This window comes from Eschrichtius robustus, chromosome 19 (assembly GCF_028021215.1).
Source record: "Eschrichtius robustus isolate mEscRob2 chromosome 19, mEscRob2.pri, whole genome shotgun sequence".
NCBI lineage: Eukaryota > Metazoa > Chordata > Mammalia > Artiodactyla > Eschrichtiidae > Eschrichtius > Eschrichtius robustus.
Genome location: NC_090842.1, coordinates 56,561,390 through 56,580,460, shown reverse-complemented (window position 1 = coordinate 56,580,460; position 19,071 = coordinate 56,561,390). Strand labels below are relative to the sequence as shown.

Here is a 19,071-nt window from a genome sequence, read left to right as displayed (position 1 = left end):
TGTGAGATTTCAGGCAGAAGAATATGGGCTGTGGAGGGGGAGAAGTAGACCAGTTCTGGTTATATTTTGAAGTTCAGAGCTGACAACTTCTGAGGTACATCGTCAGAGGAAAGAGACGGGTCAAGGGTGACTCTAAGACATCCAGATGGATATGTCACACTGACAGTTGGATATAAGAGCCTAGAGTTCAGGGAGAGGCCCAGCTGGAGAAATAATTAAGGTATCCCCTTTGAAAACCAAGAAACTGATGCTATCAGGAAGACAGGAAGATGGATGGAAAAGAGAAGGGGACCGAGGACTGACCCCTGGGACACCTGACTGTTAAAAGGAAGCTGACATATGATCCTGCAATCGCACTCCTAAGCATATATCCAGAGAAAACTATAATTTGAGAAGATACATGCACTGCGATGTTCCTTGCAGCACTATTTACAATAGCCAAGGCATGGAAACAACCTAAATGTCCATCGACAAATGAATGGATGGACCTAGAGATTATCACACTAAGTCAGAAATAGAAAGACAAATACCATATGTTATCACTTATATGAGGAATCGAAAATGTGACACAAATGAACTTATCTACGAAACAGAAACAGACTCGCAGACATAGAGAACAGACTTGTGGTTGGAGGGGCGTGGGAGAGGGATGGATTGGGAGTTTGGGGTTAGCAGATGCAAACTATTATACATAGAATGGACAAACAACAAGTTCCTACTGTATAGCGCAGGGAACTATAATATCCTGTGATAAACCAAAATGGAAAAGAATATGTAAAAAAAGTATGTATGTGTATAACGGAATCACTTTGCTGTACAGCAGAAATTAACACAACATTGTAAATCAACTATACTTCAATGAAATTAAGAAAAAAAAAGAAGGTCTGAGCAGGCACAGCCAGAAGAGCCAGAGGAAAACCAGGCCAGGGTGGTGTCCTGGAAACCAAGTGAAGAAAGTGTTTGGGGCACGGGGTGTGATGGATGGTGTCAGATGCGGCTGACAGGGCACAGCAGATGAAGACTGAGAATTGACCATTAGGTCCAGCACCACAGATGTCCTTGGTGGCCCTGACAAGGGTATGTCATTGGAGAGAGACAGGAGTGAGTCTGCTGGGAGAGAGTTGAAGAGTGAATTGGAAGGAGAAATTGGAGGCAGTGAGTGTGGACAGTTCTTTCAAGAAGTCTTGCTGAGGGCCTCCCTGGTGGCGCAGTGGTTGAGAGTCTGCCTGCCAGTGCAGGGGACACGGGTTCAAGCCCTGGTCTGGGAAGATCCCACATGCCGCGGAGCAACTGGGCCCGTGAGCCACAACTACTGAGCCTGCGCGTCTGGAGCCTGCGCTCCGCAACAAGAGAGGCTGCGACAGTGAGAGGCCCGCGCACCGCGATGAAGAGTGGCCCCCGCTCGCCACAACTAGAGAAAGCCCTCGCACAGAAACGAAGACCCACCACAGCCAAAAATAAATATAAATAAATAAATAAAAATTAAAAAAACAAACAAACAAAAAAAAACGGCTAACATATTTGTTAAAAAAAAAAAAAAGTCTTGCTGAAAAGGGAAGGAAATGAATGGGCAGTGGCTGGACAGGAGACAGGGTTTTCAGTTTTTAAGATGGAAGACATAACACAGCGTGTAGGCTGAGGGGAAAGGTCCAGTAGAGATGAAGACATTGATGATGCAGGGAGAAGGAGAGCAACTGCAGCAATGCCCTTGAGGAGGTGAGAGAGGGTGGGATCTGCCCACTGCTATGGAGGGAAGTCAGTACAGTGAGCCAGACATCGTGGAGCTGGATCCTGTAAAAATTCTCTATTGTTTGCTTATATTTTCTCATGGAAATGCACAGGTTTCTGATCAATTACTTCCCTTTTATTTCTCCTTTATATGACAATTAAGACATTATATTGATTTGGGGGAGAACTTATGTGTATAAGTATGTTGCATTATCTAGGAATTTCATTTCAGGATGGGAACTGGGGGGGGCAATACAAAATGCTCTTAATAAAAAAGGAGTTATTGGTCTGATAGGATGGAACACCATTGTTGTAGTGCCACTATAAGGCCCGTGAGGTTGAATAATTGCAGGAAAAAATTCACCATTACTTGGGTGCTGTGGAGTCTCCTCTCTATTCTCCATTTCCCCATCAACCTAATAAGTGGCAGTTTGACCAGCAAACATCTCTAATTTCCCCCTTTCAGCTCTGGAATTAAAATATTCCAGATTGGAGGGGGGGGGGTGGGAATCCAGGAAGTCTTCCTGGAGGAGGGGCTAAAGAGCTCATCATTCAATTATCAAAAAATCTACAGATAATAAATACTAGAGAGGGTGTGGAGAAAAGGGAACCCTCCTACACTGTTGGTGGGAATGTAAATTGGTACAACCATTATGGAGAACAGCATGGAGGTTCCTTAAAAAACTAAATATAGAACTACCATATGATCCAGCAATGCCTGCGCATATATCCGAAGAAAAACATAATTCAAAAAGATACATGCACCCCAGGGACTTCCCTGGTGGTGCAGTGGTTAAGAATCTGCTTGCCAATGCAAGGGACACAGGTTCGAGCCCTGGTCTGGGAAGATCCCACATGCCGCAGAGCCTGACTACTGAGCCACAACTACTGAGCCTGCTCTCTAGAGCCCGTGAGCCACAACTACTGATGAGCCCACGTGCCACAACTACTGAAGCCCACGTGCCTAGAGCCTGTGCTGTGCAACAAGAGAAGCCACCGCAGTGAGAAGCCCTTGCACTGCAATGAAGAGTAACCCCCACTGGCTGCAACTAGGGAAAGCCCGTGCACAGCAATGAAGACCCAACACAGCCTAAAATAAATAAATTTATTTAAAAAAAATGAGATACATGCACCCCAGTGCAGCACTATTTACAATAGCCAAGCCATTGAAGCAACCTAATGTCCATTGACAGACGAGTGGGTAAAGAAGATGTGGTACATACATACAATGGAATATTACTCAGCCATAAAAAAGAACAAAATAATGTCATTTGCAGCAACATGGATGGACCTAGAGATTGTCATACTGAGTGAAGTAAGTCAGACAGAGAGAGACAAATATATATCTCTTATAAGTGGAATCTTAAAAAAATGGTACAAATGACCTTATTTACAAAACAGAAATAGTCACAGATGTAGAAAACAAACTTATGGTTACCAGTGGGGAAAAGGAGGGGAAGGGATAAACTGGGAAATTGGGATTGACATATATACACTACTATACATAAAGTAGATAACTAATAAGGATCTATTGTATAGCACAGGGAACTCTATTCAATTCTCTGTAATGACCTATACGGGAAAAGAATCTAAAAAAGAGTGGATATATGTATATGTATAACTGATTCACTTTGCTATACACCTGAAACTAACACAACATTGTAAATCAACTATACTCCAATAAAAATTAAAAAAAAAAAGCTCATCATTACCTACTGTGTATTGAGTGTGTCCACCATGCTGGGAGATATGTGAAACTATTTTATCCTCATAACAATCCTGAATCAGAGGCGTGAAGTTACTTAGCTAGGGCCACACACTAAGGCAGCATTCGAACCCGGTCTGGGTGACTGCAAAGCCTGGGAGGTCCCAGCAGATGAGGGGAAGGAAGGAGGGGGTGGAGTCGTCTGTGACAGTTGTCCCAGAATGGGCATAAACAGGATGTGGTGTTAGATGAAACCTTTCCCCTACCCCACACCCTGCCCCCTGTAGCCCTGGTCCCCACCCCTAGAGGACAGCGGAACCCAGAAGAGAAGAGGCCTGTGGACAGAGAAGTCATGGTCGGGGCCAGGGTCGTATGGAAAGGGCTAGGGGCTGGAGTGGGGCTGGGGCTAGGAGGATGCCAGGGTGAAGGTCAGGCTGTGGAAGGGAGGTCAAGGCTGGGGGAAGAGAGACTGTGGTTCCGGGTTTAGCCCCAGGCAAGCAGATCCCTGGTCCACCCTGGGCGCTGCCCAAGGGCACCTGCTGAGAGGGCTCGAGTCCAGCCTCTGCTCTGCAAGGGGCAGCATCTGGCCTGAGGGAAAGGAGCCTTTTCCTGATGTTCACAAAGGCAATCTATGGGCTATTGGGTCTTCCTCTTCATTAGTAGATGGAGAAACTGAGGTTTGGGGAAGGGGGCAGGGCTGAGGCCAGGCGACTCAGCTCTTGCTGGGCTCCTCTGACAGTCTGACTCCCTGGTGGTGTGCGAGGTGGACCCAGAGCTAAAGGAAAAGCTGAGGAAATTTCGCTTCCGGAAAGAGACGGACAATGCGGCCATAATAAGTGAGTGTCATCTTCCCTCCTGGAAGGATGGGGTATGGGGACAAGCGTGGGGGCAGATGGGAGGGGCGTCTAACCCCCATGTGCCCTCCCTCCTCAGTGAAGGTGGACAAAGACCGGCAGATGGTGGTGCTGGAGGAAGAATTTCAGGTGAGGGGATGGGGGGATGGGACCTCCAAGAAGGGCAGGGTGGGACTGGGAGACCCAAGCGACTGTGACTGATGCCAAGAGCCTGGCATTGGGGGCCAGAAAGACCCGGAGGTCAAGTCCCAGCTTAGCTGTGACCCTAGGTGAGAGACTTCACCTGTATGGGTCTCTCTTTCCTCATCTGTGAAATGGCGATAGCAGTCCCTACCTCTTAGGGTTGTCTGTGGTTTCAATGACTTAATCCTTGTAGTGGGTTTAGAAGAAAAGTGTCTTAACACCTCTGGGCTTCAGTTTGCTCACCTGTAAAATGGGGATAACAATAAGACCCACCCCTCTGGGATTCGGGAGAGGTCAATGAGTTAATCCATGTGTATTTCTTGGACTAGTGCCTTGGCACACAGTAAGTGTTCATTTAACGGCAGTCTTTTTTTTTCTCTCCCCTCATCCCCAGAATATTTCTCCAGAGGAACTAAAAATGGAGTTGCCAGAGAGACAGCCCAGGTATCCTGGGGGAAGGAAGGGGAAGGTCAGGCCATGGGGAGAGGGGTGATGATAGGGATACAGACTGAGGGACTGCTTGGGTTCCAGTCCTATTCATGGGCTTGGGATCTATGCCTTTGAAGTCAAGTGTTCCTGTCCTAGGACTTTTGGTTTGTTTAACAAAATTTTATTGCAGAATTTTACACTAATAGTCATATGTAATGTTAGAGTTTGCTTTTTTTGTACAAATCGTGTCAGGTTTTGGTCTCAACATTACACTTACTTCATTTAAAAAAAAAAAGTTAAAATTTCCTTATTTTTCAATAAATAAGGGAATACTTTGAGTAGCAAAGGATTTATTTGACCTTTAATGATTGGGGAGAATCCTATGTGAAGCCAGAGGAGCCTGGTGCTTTTGTGTGTGGAGGAGCTTTTTGACACTTCTGTGAAAACTGGTCTCTTTAGATTTTTCATCTCGACTGGGGTGAATTTTGGGTGCCCTACAACTTTGAGCCTCAATCCCAGGCTCTAGATCTCAGCCAGGACCAGCATCCTGGGCGTCTGACAAGTGCAGTCACACAGGGCCCCGTACCCAGAAGGGAGCCTTGAATGCAGGGCTTGATGCTCTACGACTGCCTGCTGTCTTGAAATTCTTTATAGTTTTATCTTTGAATCTGTGTTTTGTGTGAAGTGTGATGGAACAATGGAGCATGTGCTGGGGGATTGGAGCCTCCCTCAGCTCATATCTCCAGCCTGGATGGGTTCTCAGCTACCCACTCCCCGCATTGCCCAGCAATGGCTGCTGCCCTCTGTCCCAGACAGGGGACCTGATTACAGATTCAGGGAGTGTCAGGGTCAGGGTCGGCACTCACCCCCTGCGTGACAAGTTCCAGGGTGTGCCTTTGAGCATTTTCACTCCCTCTGTGAGTGTCCCCACGCCCAAGACAGCGTGATTTTAAATAGGAAATTTTAAAAGATCAATCTGGAGAGAGACTGAAGAAGAAAGGAAAAAAGCCTTTCTCCTGTGTTTATGACAAGGGGCCCTGCATTTTCATTTTGCACTGGGCTTGGGAAATTATGTAGCTGGCTCTAGTCTCAGCCCCTGATTCTAGTTCTCTGGATAGTAAAACACAGTGGTTGAGCACTTATACTCTACCAGCCAACTTCCTGCGTTCAAATCTATCCATAGAACCTTGGGCAAGTGACTTCGCCTCTCTGGGCCTCAATTTTCCCATCTGTAGTATGGGGATAATAATAGTACCCACATCATAGGGTTGTTGTGAATCAAATAAGCACTTACTTATTTATTATTTATTTATTTTGGCCACGCCACTTGGCATGTGAGATCTTAGTTCCCTGACCAGGGATGGAACCCGCGCCCCCTGCAGTGGAGGGGCAGAGTCTTAACCACTGGACCGCCAGGGAAGTCCCTAAGCCATTTTTTCTTAAAAAAAATTTTTATTGAGATATATTTGACATATTATATTAGCTTCAGGTGTACAACATAATGATTTGATATTTGTATATACTGTATTACAAACTGTTCACCACTATAATCTAGTTAACATCTGTCACCATACATAGTTAAAAAAATTTTTTTTTCTTACGATGAGGACTTTTAATCTTTACTCTTTTAGCAACTTTCAAACATACAATACAGCATTGTTAACTACACTTACCATGCTGTACGTCACATCCCTAGGACTTATTTAAAATAAATAATGGGAAATAAAATAACTGGAAATCTGTACATTTTGACTCCCTTCACCCATTTTGCCCACCCCCACCTTCGGCAACCACTAATCTGTTCTCTCTGTTTATGAACTTGGCGGTTTGTTTCTTTGTTTTTATTTTTTAAATTCCACATATAAGTGAGATCATAAGACATTTATCCTTCTCTGACTTATTTCACTTAGCATAATGCCCTCAACATCCATCCATGTTGCAAATAGCAAGATTTCGTTCTTTTTTATGGCTGAATAGTATTCCATTGTGTGTGTGTGTGTGTGTGTGTGTGCGCGCGTGTGTGTGTGTGTGTGTACTGCATCTTCTTTATCCATTCATCCATCAATGGACACTTAGGTTTTTTCCATATCTTGGCTATTATAAATAATGCTGCAATAAACATGGGGTGCATATATCTTTTTGAATGATTGTTTTCATTTTCTTTGATAACTACCCAGCAGTGGAAATGCTGGATCACATGGTAGTTCTATTTAGCATTTACTATTATTATTATTATTTTAATTATTAAAAAGACTTTTCATTTTGAAATTATTATAGATTCACAGAGAGTTGCAAATATAGTACCCCTTATCCAGTTTCCCCCAATGGTTACATCTTACCTAACTATAGTGCAGTATCAAAACTGGGAAATTGACATTTATACACTGTATGTATAGTTCTATGTTATCTTTTCAAAAAAATTTAATTAATTAATTAATTAATTATTTTTAATACAGCAGGTTCTTATTAGTTATCCATTTTTATTATTATTTTTAAAATCATTTATTGTGTTTGAGGCCAGTACCCTGGGTCTCAGTTGTTAACCCTAGGTTCTCAGACTCAGTCAAGATTTCAAGGTTGTGGTCTCAGGTAATGGGCACTGGGCCTGGGCTCCAGGCCAAGTCCTGAGTTTGAATTCCCTTTTGCTGCTGTAGGTTCGTGGTCTACAGCTACAAGTACATGCACGCCGATGGCCGAGTGTCCTACCCCTTGTGTTTCATCTTCTCCAGCCCCGTGGGTGAGACACAGCTCTACTCATCCTGAGAAGGGGGTCTTAGAGTCTGTGTGAGGGTGTGTAAGCGTGTGTGTTTGAGTGCAAGTGTGTGTGCATGCCTGTGACTGGTGATTGTGTGACTGTGTGCATGTGTGTAGGTGCCTGTGTGAGAGTGTGGTGTGAGTCCTGAGAGGGCATTGGGTGGAGGTGGAGGCACAGAGCCCCCATCCTCCTTAGTCCTGAGGCGTATAAGCAAACTCACTTCTTCCTTTTACCTAGAAACCCCTGTCTGGCCCCAAACCATCTCCAGGGACCCTAGAATAACTTCAAGCCCCCAAACAAACCTGGAGACTCTGACTATAGCCTCCAGGGACCTCCTTAGAACAGTTCCTGGGACTCTTAGAAAACTCCAGGGTCTGCAGGACATTACTAGGGCCTTAGAGAACACTCTGGCATTCCCCAGTTATGCTTCCTTCTTCTCTTTTCCACACAGGCTGCAAGCCTGAACAACAGATGATGTACGCAGGGAGCAAAAACAGGCTGGTGCAGACGGCAGAGCTCACAAAGGTCTGGGCCTGGGGCTGAGGCTCCCGAGTGTGAGAGGGAGAGTCTGGACTCCTGGTCTGAGGCAGGAGGGGGCTGGGGATCTGGGTTCCTGGGTCTGAAGGAGGAGGGGGTCAGGGCCCTCACTGTTTTCGGTTCCTGAGTGGATTATAATACTGAGCCCTCTCTCTGCCCAGGTGTTTGAAATCCGCACCACTGATGACCTCACAGAGGCCTGGCTCCAAGAGAAGTTGTCTTTCTTTCGCTGACCTCTGGGCGGGGGACCTGAACTCAGGCCCCCTAGGACCTGAACATCTGAGACCTTAAAGAAATTAAAATGCAAGAACTCAAGAGACCTTCAGTTCTGGCTCAGTTTCTGTTCCTCACTGTGGGCCGTAGGTGGCAGTCCTGCAGTACCAGCCTTAGGCCAGTAGAGGTCAGGCAGATCCAGTGGACGCCTGCTGAGGCCTGGGAGTAAAGGAGGATACAGTACCTGTTCCTCTGAAAGAAAGGGAGGGGCCTGCAGGATTTCCTAGGGAGAAATGAGGGAGGCCTGGTCTCCTAGAGGGATTGGGAGGATATCTGAATCTGTGGAGGGGCCACTCCCAAGGGGGACAAGGACACCTGCGTCCCTGAGAGTAAAGAAGGCAGAGTGCCTGTCTCCCCACCTCTCACCTTCCCACCCTAGCAGGCATTAGCTTGTACCTATGCTAATTTTCTCAGTGAGCCCCCAGGCCGGAAGATTTTAAAGAAATCTTGAAAAGTTGTTGAAGTTACTATAAAAGTGAAATATAACAGCTTCAGGGGCTGGGGAGTTGCTGGGGGTGGGTGGTTTGTGCAGTTGGGTAGGCCTGAGGGCCCAGGTCTGGGAAAGATTAAGAGGATCCAGGACTCTCAGTGGACCCCTGAGGAGTATGAGGTTGAGCAGGCAGGAAAGGGACACTGCCTGCCCCTGTCTGGAGATTCTTCTTTCTTTCTCTGTCATCTCTGGGTATTTGACTCTCTAAGGCTTTCTGTTTCTGAGGGACATTCATTGATCACCCACAGTGTACCAGGCTCTGAGGATTCTGAGATGGGCAGGTCTTCAGAGTTGAATCACTGTCTCTCTCTGCCTCTCCTCCGGGTCTCTGATTGTTCCTCTCTCTGTCCCTAGATTCAGGGACCTGGGAACTCCCTCCTCCCACCCTTTTCCAGGTTCCCAGTTGAGAGGTGGCTGTTGCCATGGTAACAATGACAGAGTGACCTTGGGCCCTGGCTGCCCCTCCCCCGGCCCTGTCATTCCTGGGGGAGGGTCCACAAGCCCAGCTCCAACCCTTCCCCTTCCTTCCCAGCCTTAACATGCCATGTCCTCATCACCCCACTCTATCCCATCCCTTGCCCCTTGTCCCCAGTCAGGACAAGCCCTTTGCATGAGGGATTCAGGATAGAATCGCTCTACACTGGGCTATAGAGAGATCCCCACTGCCCTCAGTTTTCTGGGGGGAGAGGGTTGGGCTGAGCGCCTCTCCTCTCTTTCACCCATGCTGGTGCCCCTATCCCATTTCTCTTGCTAGGGATGTCTCTACACCTCCCTCTGCACAGCCTCAGTTCCTGAAGGCTAGAGATGAGGAAATAGGAGGGGTCATTCAATGAAGAGGTCAGCAACTCCTGGTCTGCAGGGATCAGAGAGGCAAAAGGACTTGTCCAAGGTCATGAACTTACATGATCAAATGGATAATAATAGCCAGCTCTTTGATTGAGGGCTTCCTATGTGCCAGGTACTTCTATAGGCACTTTACAGGAATTAACTAATTTAATTCCTACAGTAACCCGTGAAGACGGTACCAGTATTATCCCCAATTTACAAATGAAGAAACTGAGGCACAGAAGTCAAAAATAGTTGCTCAAAGCCACACAACTAGTGGTCTGTACAGTTAGAACTTTAACCCAAAGCTATCCTGTGGTCCACGGCCACTCCCTCTCTTAGGCAGGGGATTCAGGGAACCCGCTCCTCCTCCTCTACCTCCTCTTTCTCCTCCCACTACCCCCCACACCCCAGTTGAACTGTCTGCCTCCAGCTTCATGATTGCAAACGATCCAATCAGAAAGAGGCATGTGCAAGGACTTGCCCAATCAGGAGCAAGGAGTTTGGAAAGCAGGGACCAATCAGAGAGGGTGACTCTGAGGGGCAGTCCAATGCAGAGTAGGTTTGAGTAGAGGGCTTGTGGAGGGACCAATCAAAGAGGTCAGAACAGAATACCGCTGTACAATGCAAAGTGGGCTCAATGGGGCGTTGCTCTTGGTTTGGGGCCAGGCCTTTGAGGGGCGGTACAAAGTGGGAGCCACCTCCTCGCTTTCCACCAACCTCCCCTCTAGGTTCCCACAGATCCAGGCTCCCTAGGCTTTTCCTGGGGCACTTCTCCCTGCTAACCTTGAATGTGAGCAGGGCTTATGTTGAACAGGTGAAGACTGGACGTTAGGTCGGAGCTGAGAATGGGGTACCCAAACTAGGCCTGAAGGGCCAGTGCCTAGGCTGAAAGCTTGACGCTTTTGGAGTGGAGCCTAAGGTGGAGGGGTGGGGCTTAGGTGGGGGCAGGGCCCAGACTGAAGAAGTATGAATGTTATAAATTTTAGGGTGGTGTCTAAGGTAAAGGGGTGGGGCTTGAGCTGTGAGGGTGGGACCTAGGCTTGAGGGGTGTTATTTAAAATATTTATTTATTTATTTTTGGCTGCCTCGGGTCTTAGTTGCGGCATGCGGGATCTTTCCTTGCGGGTGCGCAGGCTTCTCTCTAGTTGTGGCCCGTGGGCTCTGGCCGCGTGGGCTCTGTAGTTGTGGCACATGGGCTCTCTAGTTGTGGTATGTGGGCTTAGTTGCCCCGCAGCATGTGAGATCTTAGTTCCCCGACCAGGGATGGAACCCGTGTCCCGGGCATTAGAAGGGGGATTCTTAACCACTGGACCACCAGGGATGTCCCGAGGGGTGTTATTTATTTAGGTCAGATAGGGCAGGGATTTTGCTGTGGGGTGGGGCCTTAGAGACAGAGGGTGGAGCCTCTGCTTGGGGGCGGGGCCTAAGTTGTTGAAGAATTAGATTGGATCTCTATTAGCTGGTCTAGGTCAGGAATTAGGGCCCCAGGGAAATAATCACACTATCAGCTTCTGCCTGTTGCCCTGTTTTTCAGGCCAACTCACATTCCCTGACCTCATGGGGCATTCCCCTGCCTCTGGGGTATATCCCTCCCCTTGCAGGGACCCCAGGCTGGGAGATCCTGTTTATTCCTGAGTGTGGGCTCTCCAGTGAGTCTGCAGCAGATCTAGCTTCCAGACCCTCTCCTAAGAGGAGTTCAAGGACACATGTTTAGCGAGCACCTACTGGGTGCCAATTACTAGTCTGGACACTGGAGAAAATTGGTGCCCATGCCACCTCCCTCAGGTGGCTTACATTTCAATGACTAGACAATAAGCAATAAACAAATAAGTAAACAATAAATAGGTAAACAAACAAGCAAACAAGAGTATTAGCAAGAGTGATAGGGCTATGAAGGAAATACAATGAGGTGATGGGATGATAGAAATGGTGGGACCCATTTGAGTTTTTTTTTTTTGCTGCCTCTTTAGTCTCTAGAAGAGTCCTCCGGTTTTCTCTCCACCAACATTTATCATGAAGAATTTCAAACATACAGAAAAGTTGAAATAATTTTACAGTGAACACCCATATATCCACCACCTAGATTCTACCATTAACTTTTTTTTTTTTTTTTGGCTGCGCCATGTGCCATGTGGGATCTTAGTTCCCTGACCGGGGATTGAACCCGTGCCCCCTGCATTGGAAGCTTGGAATCTTAACCACTGGACTGGCAGGGAATTCCCTACCATTAACATTTTGACTGTACTTGCTTTACCACATAGCCATCCATCTATTCATCCATTAATCCATTTTTATTTTTAAAGTATTTCAAAGTAATCTGCAGACATCAGGAGAATTGGTGGTGGTGAGGATGTAAATTGGTCATGGGAAAGAGATCTCTGAAGAGATTACATTTGAATTAAGAACTGAATGAAAAGATGGGATCAGCCATGGAAGGGGAAAAGAGTGCAAAGGCCAAGGGGCTGGAATGAGGTGGTATGTTGGAAGAAGAGAAAATTCATTATTGAGGCTAAAAGACAAGCGTGGTCAGGGATGAGGTCAAGAGGTGGGCAGGGGCCAGAGCTCACAGGGCCAGATATGCTCTGTGAGTGAGGCTGTCACTGCCTGGGCTCAGGCTCTTTGTTTCTCCATCTCTGTATACCTTTGTGTCTCTTATTATTAACTTCTCACTGCCCCGGCCCCCTCCACTCCCGTCCACCCCAGGGCTGCCCTCACCCTCTTTCCCCTTCGCCTCCACCTTGTTCTGACATTTACCATCTGTGTGACCTTAGGCAAGTGACTAAACCTCTCTGTGGCTCAATTTTCTTCATCTGTAAAATGGGGATAATAATGCGACTTCCTCATCTGGCTGCTGTGAAGAGTGAATGGAGTCATATATGTGAAGCCCTTAGATCCATTCCTGGTACACAGTAGTATTGGACACGTGTCCACTTTTGCTGTTGCTGTTATTATTCTCCCACATCTGTCCTCCCAGCCCTGATCCTCCACATCCTGGCAGGGAGCACCAAATACCAGGGTGAGAGGTGGGGATGGTGCCTGGGTGGTGGTGGTAATGGTGGTGGTGATGGTGAAATCTAAAGACTAGGGGGTGGGAGGTGGGATTGTGAGTGTCCCCAGGGGGATCTAATGGTTGTGAGTGGTTCACTAGAGCTTCACTAGAGGGAGGTTCACTAGAGGGAAGCTCTGCAGAGATGCCCTTGATCTGGGGGGCAGGGCAAGCTCCATGTGATGATGTGGCTAGGAAGAATTTAGGGAAGGGGTTTAGGGGAAGACCTTGGAATCCAAATGGGATTCAAAATGGGAAGGATTTGGGCCACCAGGAAGCTGGGGAATTGCAATAAGACAGATTTTGAGGGGAGGACTTGCTGGGTTTAGGGGCCAGTGAATATCTCAAAAAGAGGTGGAAAGTGGCCTGAGATACTCAGTGGGAGAGGGGCTGGGGGTCAGCTATTCGATAGGAGTTGGGCAAAGGGGTCTGAACAAGGAAGGAACACGGCATTCTGGACTCCACAGAAGTCACAGGGAGGGGGAAGGGTCTTCAGGGTTCAAGAGGGAGAATAGGAATGGGGAGGAGGCTGGGTCCTCAGGAGGGCAGCACTGGTGGGGAGGATGATCAAGAATCTGGGGCAAATTGGGCATTTTGTAAACCAAGGGGTGCCTTGGAGGGGAGGACGGTCTGGGATCTAATGGGGGTAATCAGGAACGTTTAGGGTCTCCCATGGGGGTAAGAGACATATTTGGGCCTCCTAGATGTTAGATGTGGTCTGGAGTGCCTATTGGGGGCAGGGAATGGTTTCAGGTCGAGAGGTTAGAAGGACATAGGGGGTCCCCAGGAAGGAGTGGGATATGGTTTGTGGTCCTGAGTGGCTGTAGAACATGGTTTGGGTCCCCAAAGGGAGTAAGGCACGATCTGGGGTCTCCCTGGATGTTGACATATGGTCTGAATCTTCTCTGGATGTTGGGGTGTGATCTGGGGGCCCTGAGTGATGGGGTGTGGTCTGGGGTCCACCTGAATGTTGGGGTGTGACTTAAGGTCCCTGATGGGGGTGCTGTGGATCGCCTTGGATGCTGGGATGTGGTCTGGGGTCCCCTTAGATTTGGGGGTACAGACTAAGGTCCCTGATGGGTTTGGGGCAGAGTCTGAGGTCCCCAAGGAGAGTAGGACATGATTTGTGGTCCTGGGTGGCTGAGGAACATGGTCTGGGTTCTCAAAGGAGGTAAGGTATGATCTGGAGTCCCCCTGGGTATTGGGACACGATCCGACGTCTCCACTGGGGCTTCAAGGGTTCCCCATGCCAGTCGGGGCGTGGTCTGGTGGTCTCCGGGGAAGCCGGCAGGGCTGGAGGTGGGGCTGGGGGCGGGCCGGCAACTCCGCAGGGGAGAGGGGTCTGCGGCGGGCCCAGGGGCGAGGGTCGGGGGCGTGTGGCCGCCCTGCCCGGCCCCTCCGGTCGGCGTCCCCTCCCCGCTTGCGGCGGTGTTGGCGGCGGGGCTCCGGCGGCGGGCGGTGCGGAGGGCGGAGCTCGGCGGCGGCTCGGGAGGGAGGGTGGGAGGCGGGAGGGAGGCGGCCCCGCGGCACCGCGCCCCCTCCCCCGGCCCTCCCCCCACCATGGCGCGGAGCGAGGCAGTGGCGGCGGCGGGGCCGGGCCCGGGGCCCCCCCTTGACTGGGTGAGCGCGGCCCGCAGCGGCCGGGGAGGCGGCGGGCGGGGGCGCCGGTGTGAGCGCCGGTGTGAGCGTGCGAGCGTGTTAGTGTGTGTCCGCGGCGCTGCGGCGGGCCCGGCGTGCGCTCGCGCGGCCCTCTGTGTGCCCGGCGCCGGCGTGTGCGGCGCCCTGCTTGTGTGGCCATCCGGGTGTGTGCCGGGTGTCGAGCCGAGGTGCTGTGTCCTGCCGTGCGTGTGTGTCCCCCGGGTGGCCGCCCCTCCTGCTGTGTGTCTGGGGGGCTGTCGCGCGCCCATCGGAGGGGCTGTGTGCAGGTGTGTGTGCGTGGGTTGTGTGCCCAGGTGTGAGTCCCCCACCCCACCCCCCGCAGCTAGTGTGTTCGCGCGGCTAGCTGCATTGGGTGTTTGTGTCCGGGTTGGATGTCCATCCCAGGGTCTGTGTAGCCGGGTGTGCCCTCTTGGGTGTCCATTTGTGCGTGTGTGTGTGTGTGTGTGTCTGCGGGTTGTATGTCTCCGAGGGTGTGTGTCTGTGCGTCTATGTCAGGTTCCCGGCGGGGGCTGGGGCTCAGCGCCTCGTGGGGCCAGGCCTCTGTGTGGGTTTGGGGGAGGGGAGTTTGCCGCTCCCTCGGTCCATGTCAACTCCGGGGGGGGGGTCCTCGGCGGTCCTTGGGGGAGACGGCCATGTCTTCCCCTTCCCGGTGGCTGGGTGGGGGGGATGGGCAGCCGGTAGGTGGACAGATGGAGGGATGAGAGGCCGAGGGATGGACAGATGGGCCCTAGGGGAGGGACGCAGACCCGGCCCTTTCCCACCCATCCCACCCCAATCCCCCACCGGCCAGATCTCCGCAGATGGGGCCGGAGTTGCCTGCATCCAGATAGCCAGGCTGAGGTACCTTGGGCTGCTGGTGGGAGGATTGCCTTGGACCAATGCTCTACGACTCAGGCCCCCAACCCTCTGAGATTCGACCTGCTGAACTCTGACCTGGCTGGGGAGGGGTTGTGCTGGGAGGGAGGGATGTTAGGATTTCTTTGGCCTGGGAAGTAGGTGGGGCGGGGGTGCCTCAGGGCTGGGAGGCATGTGTGTCCATGACTGTGTGTGAGTGGGATTCTCTGCTTATCTGTTGACTGTGCCACTGTGGTTCAGTATTTTGTGTGTATTTGTAAGTGTGTAAATCCCTCACAGGGCAGTTGTGTGAGCATGTCTGTTATGAGTGAACATCTGGGAGTGTCTGTGCAAAGGTGGATCTTTCTGTACCTGTGTGCTTGTTTGAGTATGTATCAGCCTTGTAAGTGTCTGTGCACGTGTGGTTCTGTGTATGTGTGTGAGGTGTGTATTAGCAAGTGTGTGCATTTGTGCATCTGTTGGTGTAGTAATGTATCAGCTTTGTGACCATGCATCATGGGGATATGTGAAGTTGCATGAGTGTGTTTGGGCATTTAAGAGCATGGACCTGTGTATCTTTGTGCGAGTGAGCATCTGTTATATGTGTGTGCCCCTGTGTGTTGGTGAGTGTGCAAGGGTAGATCTGTTATAGGTGCACGCACCTGGGGACACGTGGGTTTCACTGTTGTGTGTGTGCATCTGTGTGTGAGTGTACAAGGGAAAAGGCAATATTGTATGTGTGGTTGTGTGTCGGTGTGTCAACCTTGAGGGTATGTGTCTATACTGTGAGTCCATTTTTGTGTTCACGTTGGTCTCTGAGGGTGGGGTTGTATATGTTCAAATACATATATTCAGGATGATATGCACACATGTGCCTGTGTCCTTGACACAAGGCTGACCCCACTTATGGGCCCAGTGAATTGGGGCCCATGTGGCATGACCTGTAGTATGCTGGGATCCATGGATACAAGTGTGCCCACATCCTGGACCAAGAGCCTATTGAGGGCAGGGGGCACACAGATCATGCTGCTGTGTCCATGGAAATCCAGATGGAGAGTCGTGGGTTGTGGGCCCATGTGGGTTTTGGCATGTCCACACATGTTGGTGTGACAGTGGTGTGATGGTGAAGATGGGAATCTCTGGTCCTCCCCCATCTCCTGGTACTGTACAGGTCTTTGAAGCTGGGGGACTGGGATGTGGATTCTGGAAGGAGGAGGCTGGGAGCCTAGAATCCTGGGTTTGAAGGAGAAGAGGGCTGGGGGGCCAGAGTCCTGCGTCTTGAGAAAGGAAGGAACTGAGACCTGGACTCTTGAATCTGAGGGAAGGGGAGGGTGGGGTTCTTAGCCTCTTGAACCCCCAGAGGACAAAGGACAAAAGTCCTAGACTCTTGGATTTTGGAGGGTGAACAGTCTTAGGCCCAGACTCCTTGGTTTCCAGAGGTGACTTCCTGGGTCCACCTGACACTATGCAGAATCTGCAGCAGGAGAGCTGAGAGAGTGATCACACCAGGGACTTCCTTGGCTGAGATGGTCTCTGAGTCAGGTCTCCGGAAAAGAGCCAGAAGAATGTTAACAGTGTGGTTTTGTTCCTTTGCAGGTACTGGCCCAGGCCCTGATTCCCTGAAGAGAGGTGAGTGGGGGTCCCACAGGCTGGGGAGAGGGATGTGGAGTGACTGGGCTTGTTCTGAGCCAGCTGGAGGCCTGGAGCACTGCCTTGTATGGATTCAGTGGCGGGTATGGCAGGGACCAGGTGCCCCCCAGGCTGGGGGGTAGTGACAAGGTCGGGAACATCGTGTTTGGGTAAGGGCTCGAAAGAACCATGGCATGGGTGGTAGGTGGCGGTCTCAGACCTGGAGCCATCCCCTTTCAGGATGAGTCAAGTGGTCGGGAAAGGGAAGTTTCCACATATCAGTAAAGGATGCAAAAGAGGTTCCTGACATGATATGACCCTGCATTTGGAGAGGGGCATGGATATGGTTTACCATTTTGTGTGTGTATGTGCATGTACGTGGGAAAATCTCCTGATAGTCAGACCTGCTGGTGGCTGAGAAAAAGCCAGAGAAAATGATAATTTAACGCTAATAGCAGCTAACATTTATATAGTGTTTACTCTGTCAGCAACTACTCTAAGCATGTTACAGTGTATTATCTCATCTCATCCTCACAATAATCCTACGAGGCAGGTGCTATCATCCTTGTTTTACAGATGAACACACTGAGGCACAAAGAGAGGAAGTCACCTGATTCAAGTTACACAGCAGGGAATTGGGGTGTGAACCTGGAAAGGTTGGGGCCAGATTCTGTCCGGCAAGGCTGCACTGCCTCTCGATGAATGTTAGCTGTTTTCAGTGTTATTATTACAGTTTCAACTTGAGTCCCACCCAAGCTGTGGGACTTCCCGTTGCATAGATTGTGGTTCTGAGCCCTAGAGACCCTACTGCCAAGCAGGTACAGAGCTGGGCCTCCTACCTTGGGAGCGCCACCTCCCAGGCCAGGGTTTTCTGTCCGATGTAGAGCAGTGTCCTGGAGGGAGTGCAAGATGAATTAGTGGGGGACCTCAGAGATGGTGGGATGCCCTGACTTTGCCTTTTTCTCTCTTCAGCCCCATCACCGTCTCCCTCAGTCTCTCTTTCTTCCCGTCTTTATCTGTCTCTATAACACTCTTAGTTTCTCTTCCTGTCTCTCCCCCTCTCCATCTCTGTGTCTCACTCTCTCTTTTCTGTGTGTGTCTCCTCCACCCAGTTTTTCTGTCTCTCTTTGCTTCAGTCTTACTGTATCTTCACCTTTCTTTCAGATTCTTTCTCTTGTTGTCTCTTTGTCTCTCTCTCTGAATCTGTCTCTCTGTAACTGTGGGTCCATCCCTCCCTCCCCCTCGTCTCTCTCTGTCTCTTGGTCCCTTCTCTGTGTCCACAGTCCCCTCCCCATGGGCCAAAGGATCAAGGCCACATCAGGCCACAGGCCCCAAATGCAGATTCCTGGGAGGTGGGCCAGCAGGGACTGGGGCATGGGGTGGGGTGAAAACAGTTTCAGGGACCCCCCCCCTTCCCATCCTTTTCTCTTCACCCCCCACCCACCCTGTGTTGTGATGGGAGCTGACATGTCGTGGGCTGCAGCTGCCGCAGGGGGAATCCCCGCCGGAAGGTTTTGCCTGGAGCAGAGGCACAGCCTGATTTTGTGTGTGTGTGTGTGTGAGTGTGTGTGTGTGTGTGTGTGTGTGTGTGTGTGTAGGCATATATGGGGCCTTGTGTTGTGCCCATTAATGTGAGCATGAAAGTCTGCCCCCTGCGTGGGAGCTCAGCAGAGCCCAGGATGAAACCAGGCTCAGAGAAAGACTTCTCAAGACTGAGCAGGGAGACTGATGTGTTTTTCTCAGCCCCTTCCACCTTCAGACCCCCTCTGCTACAGCCAGAGGTTGGGGGCGGGGCATGTATTACCCTTAACATTTACTGAATACTTACTGTGTGCCAGGCCCCATGCTCAGTGACCCCTGTGAATGAGTTCACTGAACCCTTGCAGCAACCCAATGAAGACAGTACAATTATCAGACCATTTTACAAATCAGGAAATTATGGCCTAGTTAGGGAAAATCATTGGTTTGGGGTCACAGAGCTAGCAAGTTGGGGAAGCCAGGACTTGAACCTGAGTCTATTTGATCTCAAAGCCCTTGCTCTTAATAATAGTGCACATTTCTATGTCTGGCACATATCGGACATGATGATAATAATAATAATTATCCACATATATGTATTGA

The 19,071-nt window shown here is 50.0% G+C and overlaps 1 protein-coding gene across 1 annotated transcript; it reads left to right on the top strand.

The window, feature by feature from the left end:
• The first annotated feature begins 3,709 nt into the window (after positions 1–3,709).
• GMFG (glia maturation factor gamma) lies at positions 3,710–8,509 on the top strand. Its single transcript, XM_068528285.1, has 7 exons — positions 3,710–3,788; positions 4,173–4,269; positions 4,367–4,416; positions 4,865–4,914; positions 7,554–7,636; positions 8,106–8,179; positions 8,353–8,509. The coding sequence occupies exons 1-7, from the start codon at positions 3,786–3,788 to the stop codon at positions 8,422–8,424; spliced, it is 429 nt and encodes a 142-aa protein (XP_068384386.1). The 5' UTR covers positions 3,710–3,785; the 3' UTR covers positions 8,425–8,509.
• The last annotated feature ends 10,562 nt before the right edge of the window (positions 8,510–19,071 follow it).

Bases quoted from the DNA above. Each gene is read 5' to 3' on its own strand.
- GMFG (XM_068528285.1), top strand. The intron at 4,270-4,366 runs GTGAGTGTCATC...CTCCCTCCTCAG, and splicing joins GGACAATGCGGCCATAATAA to TGAAGGTGGACAAAGACCGG. The intron at 4,915-7,553 runs GTATCCTGGGGG...TTGCTGCTGTAG, and splicing joins TTGCCAGAGAGACAGCCCAG to GTTCGTGGTCTACAGCTACA.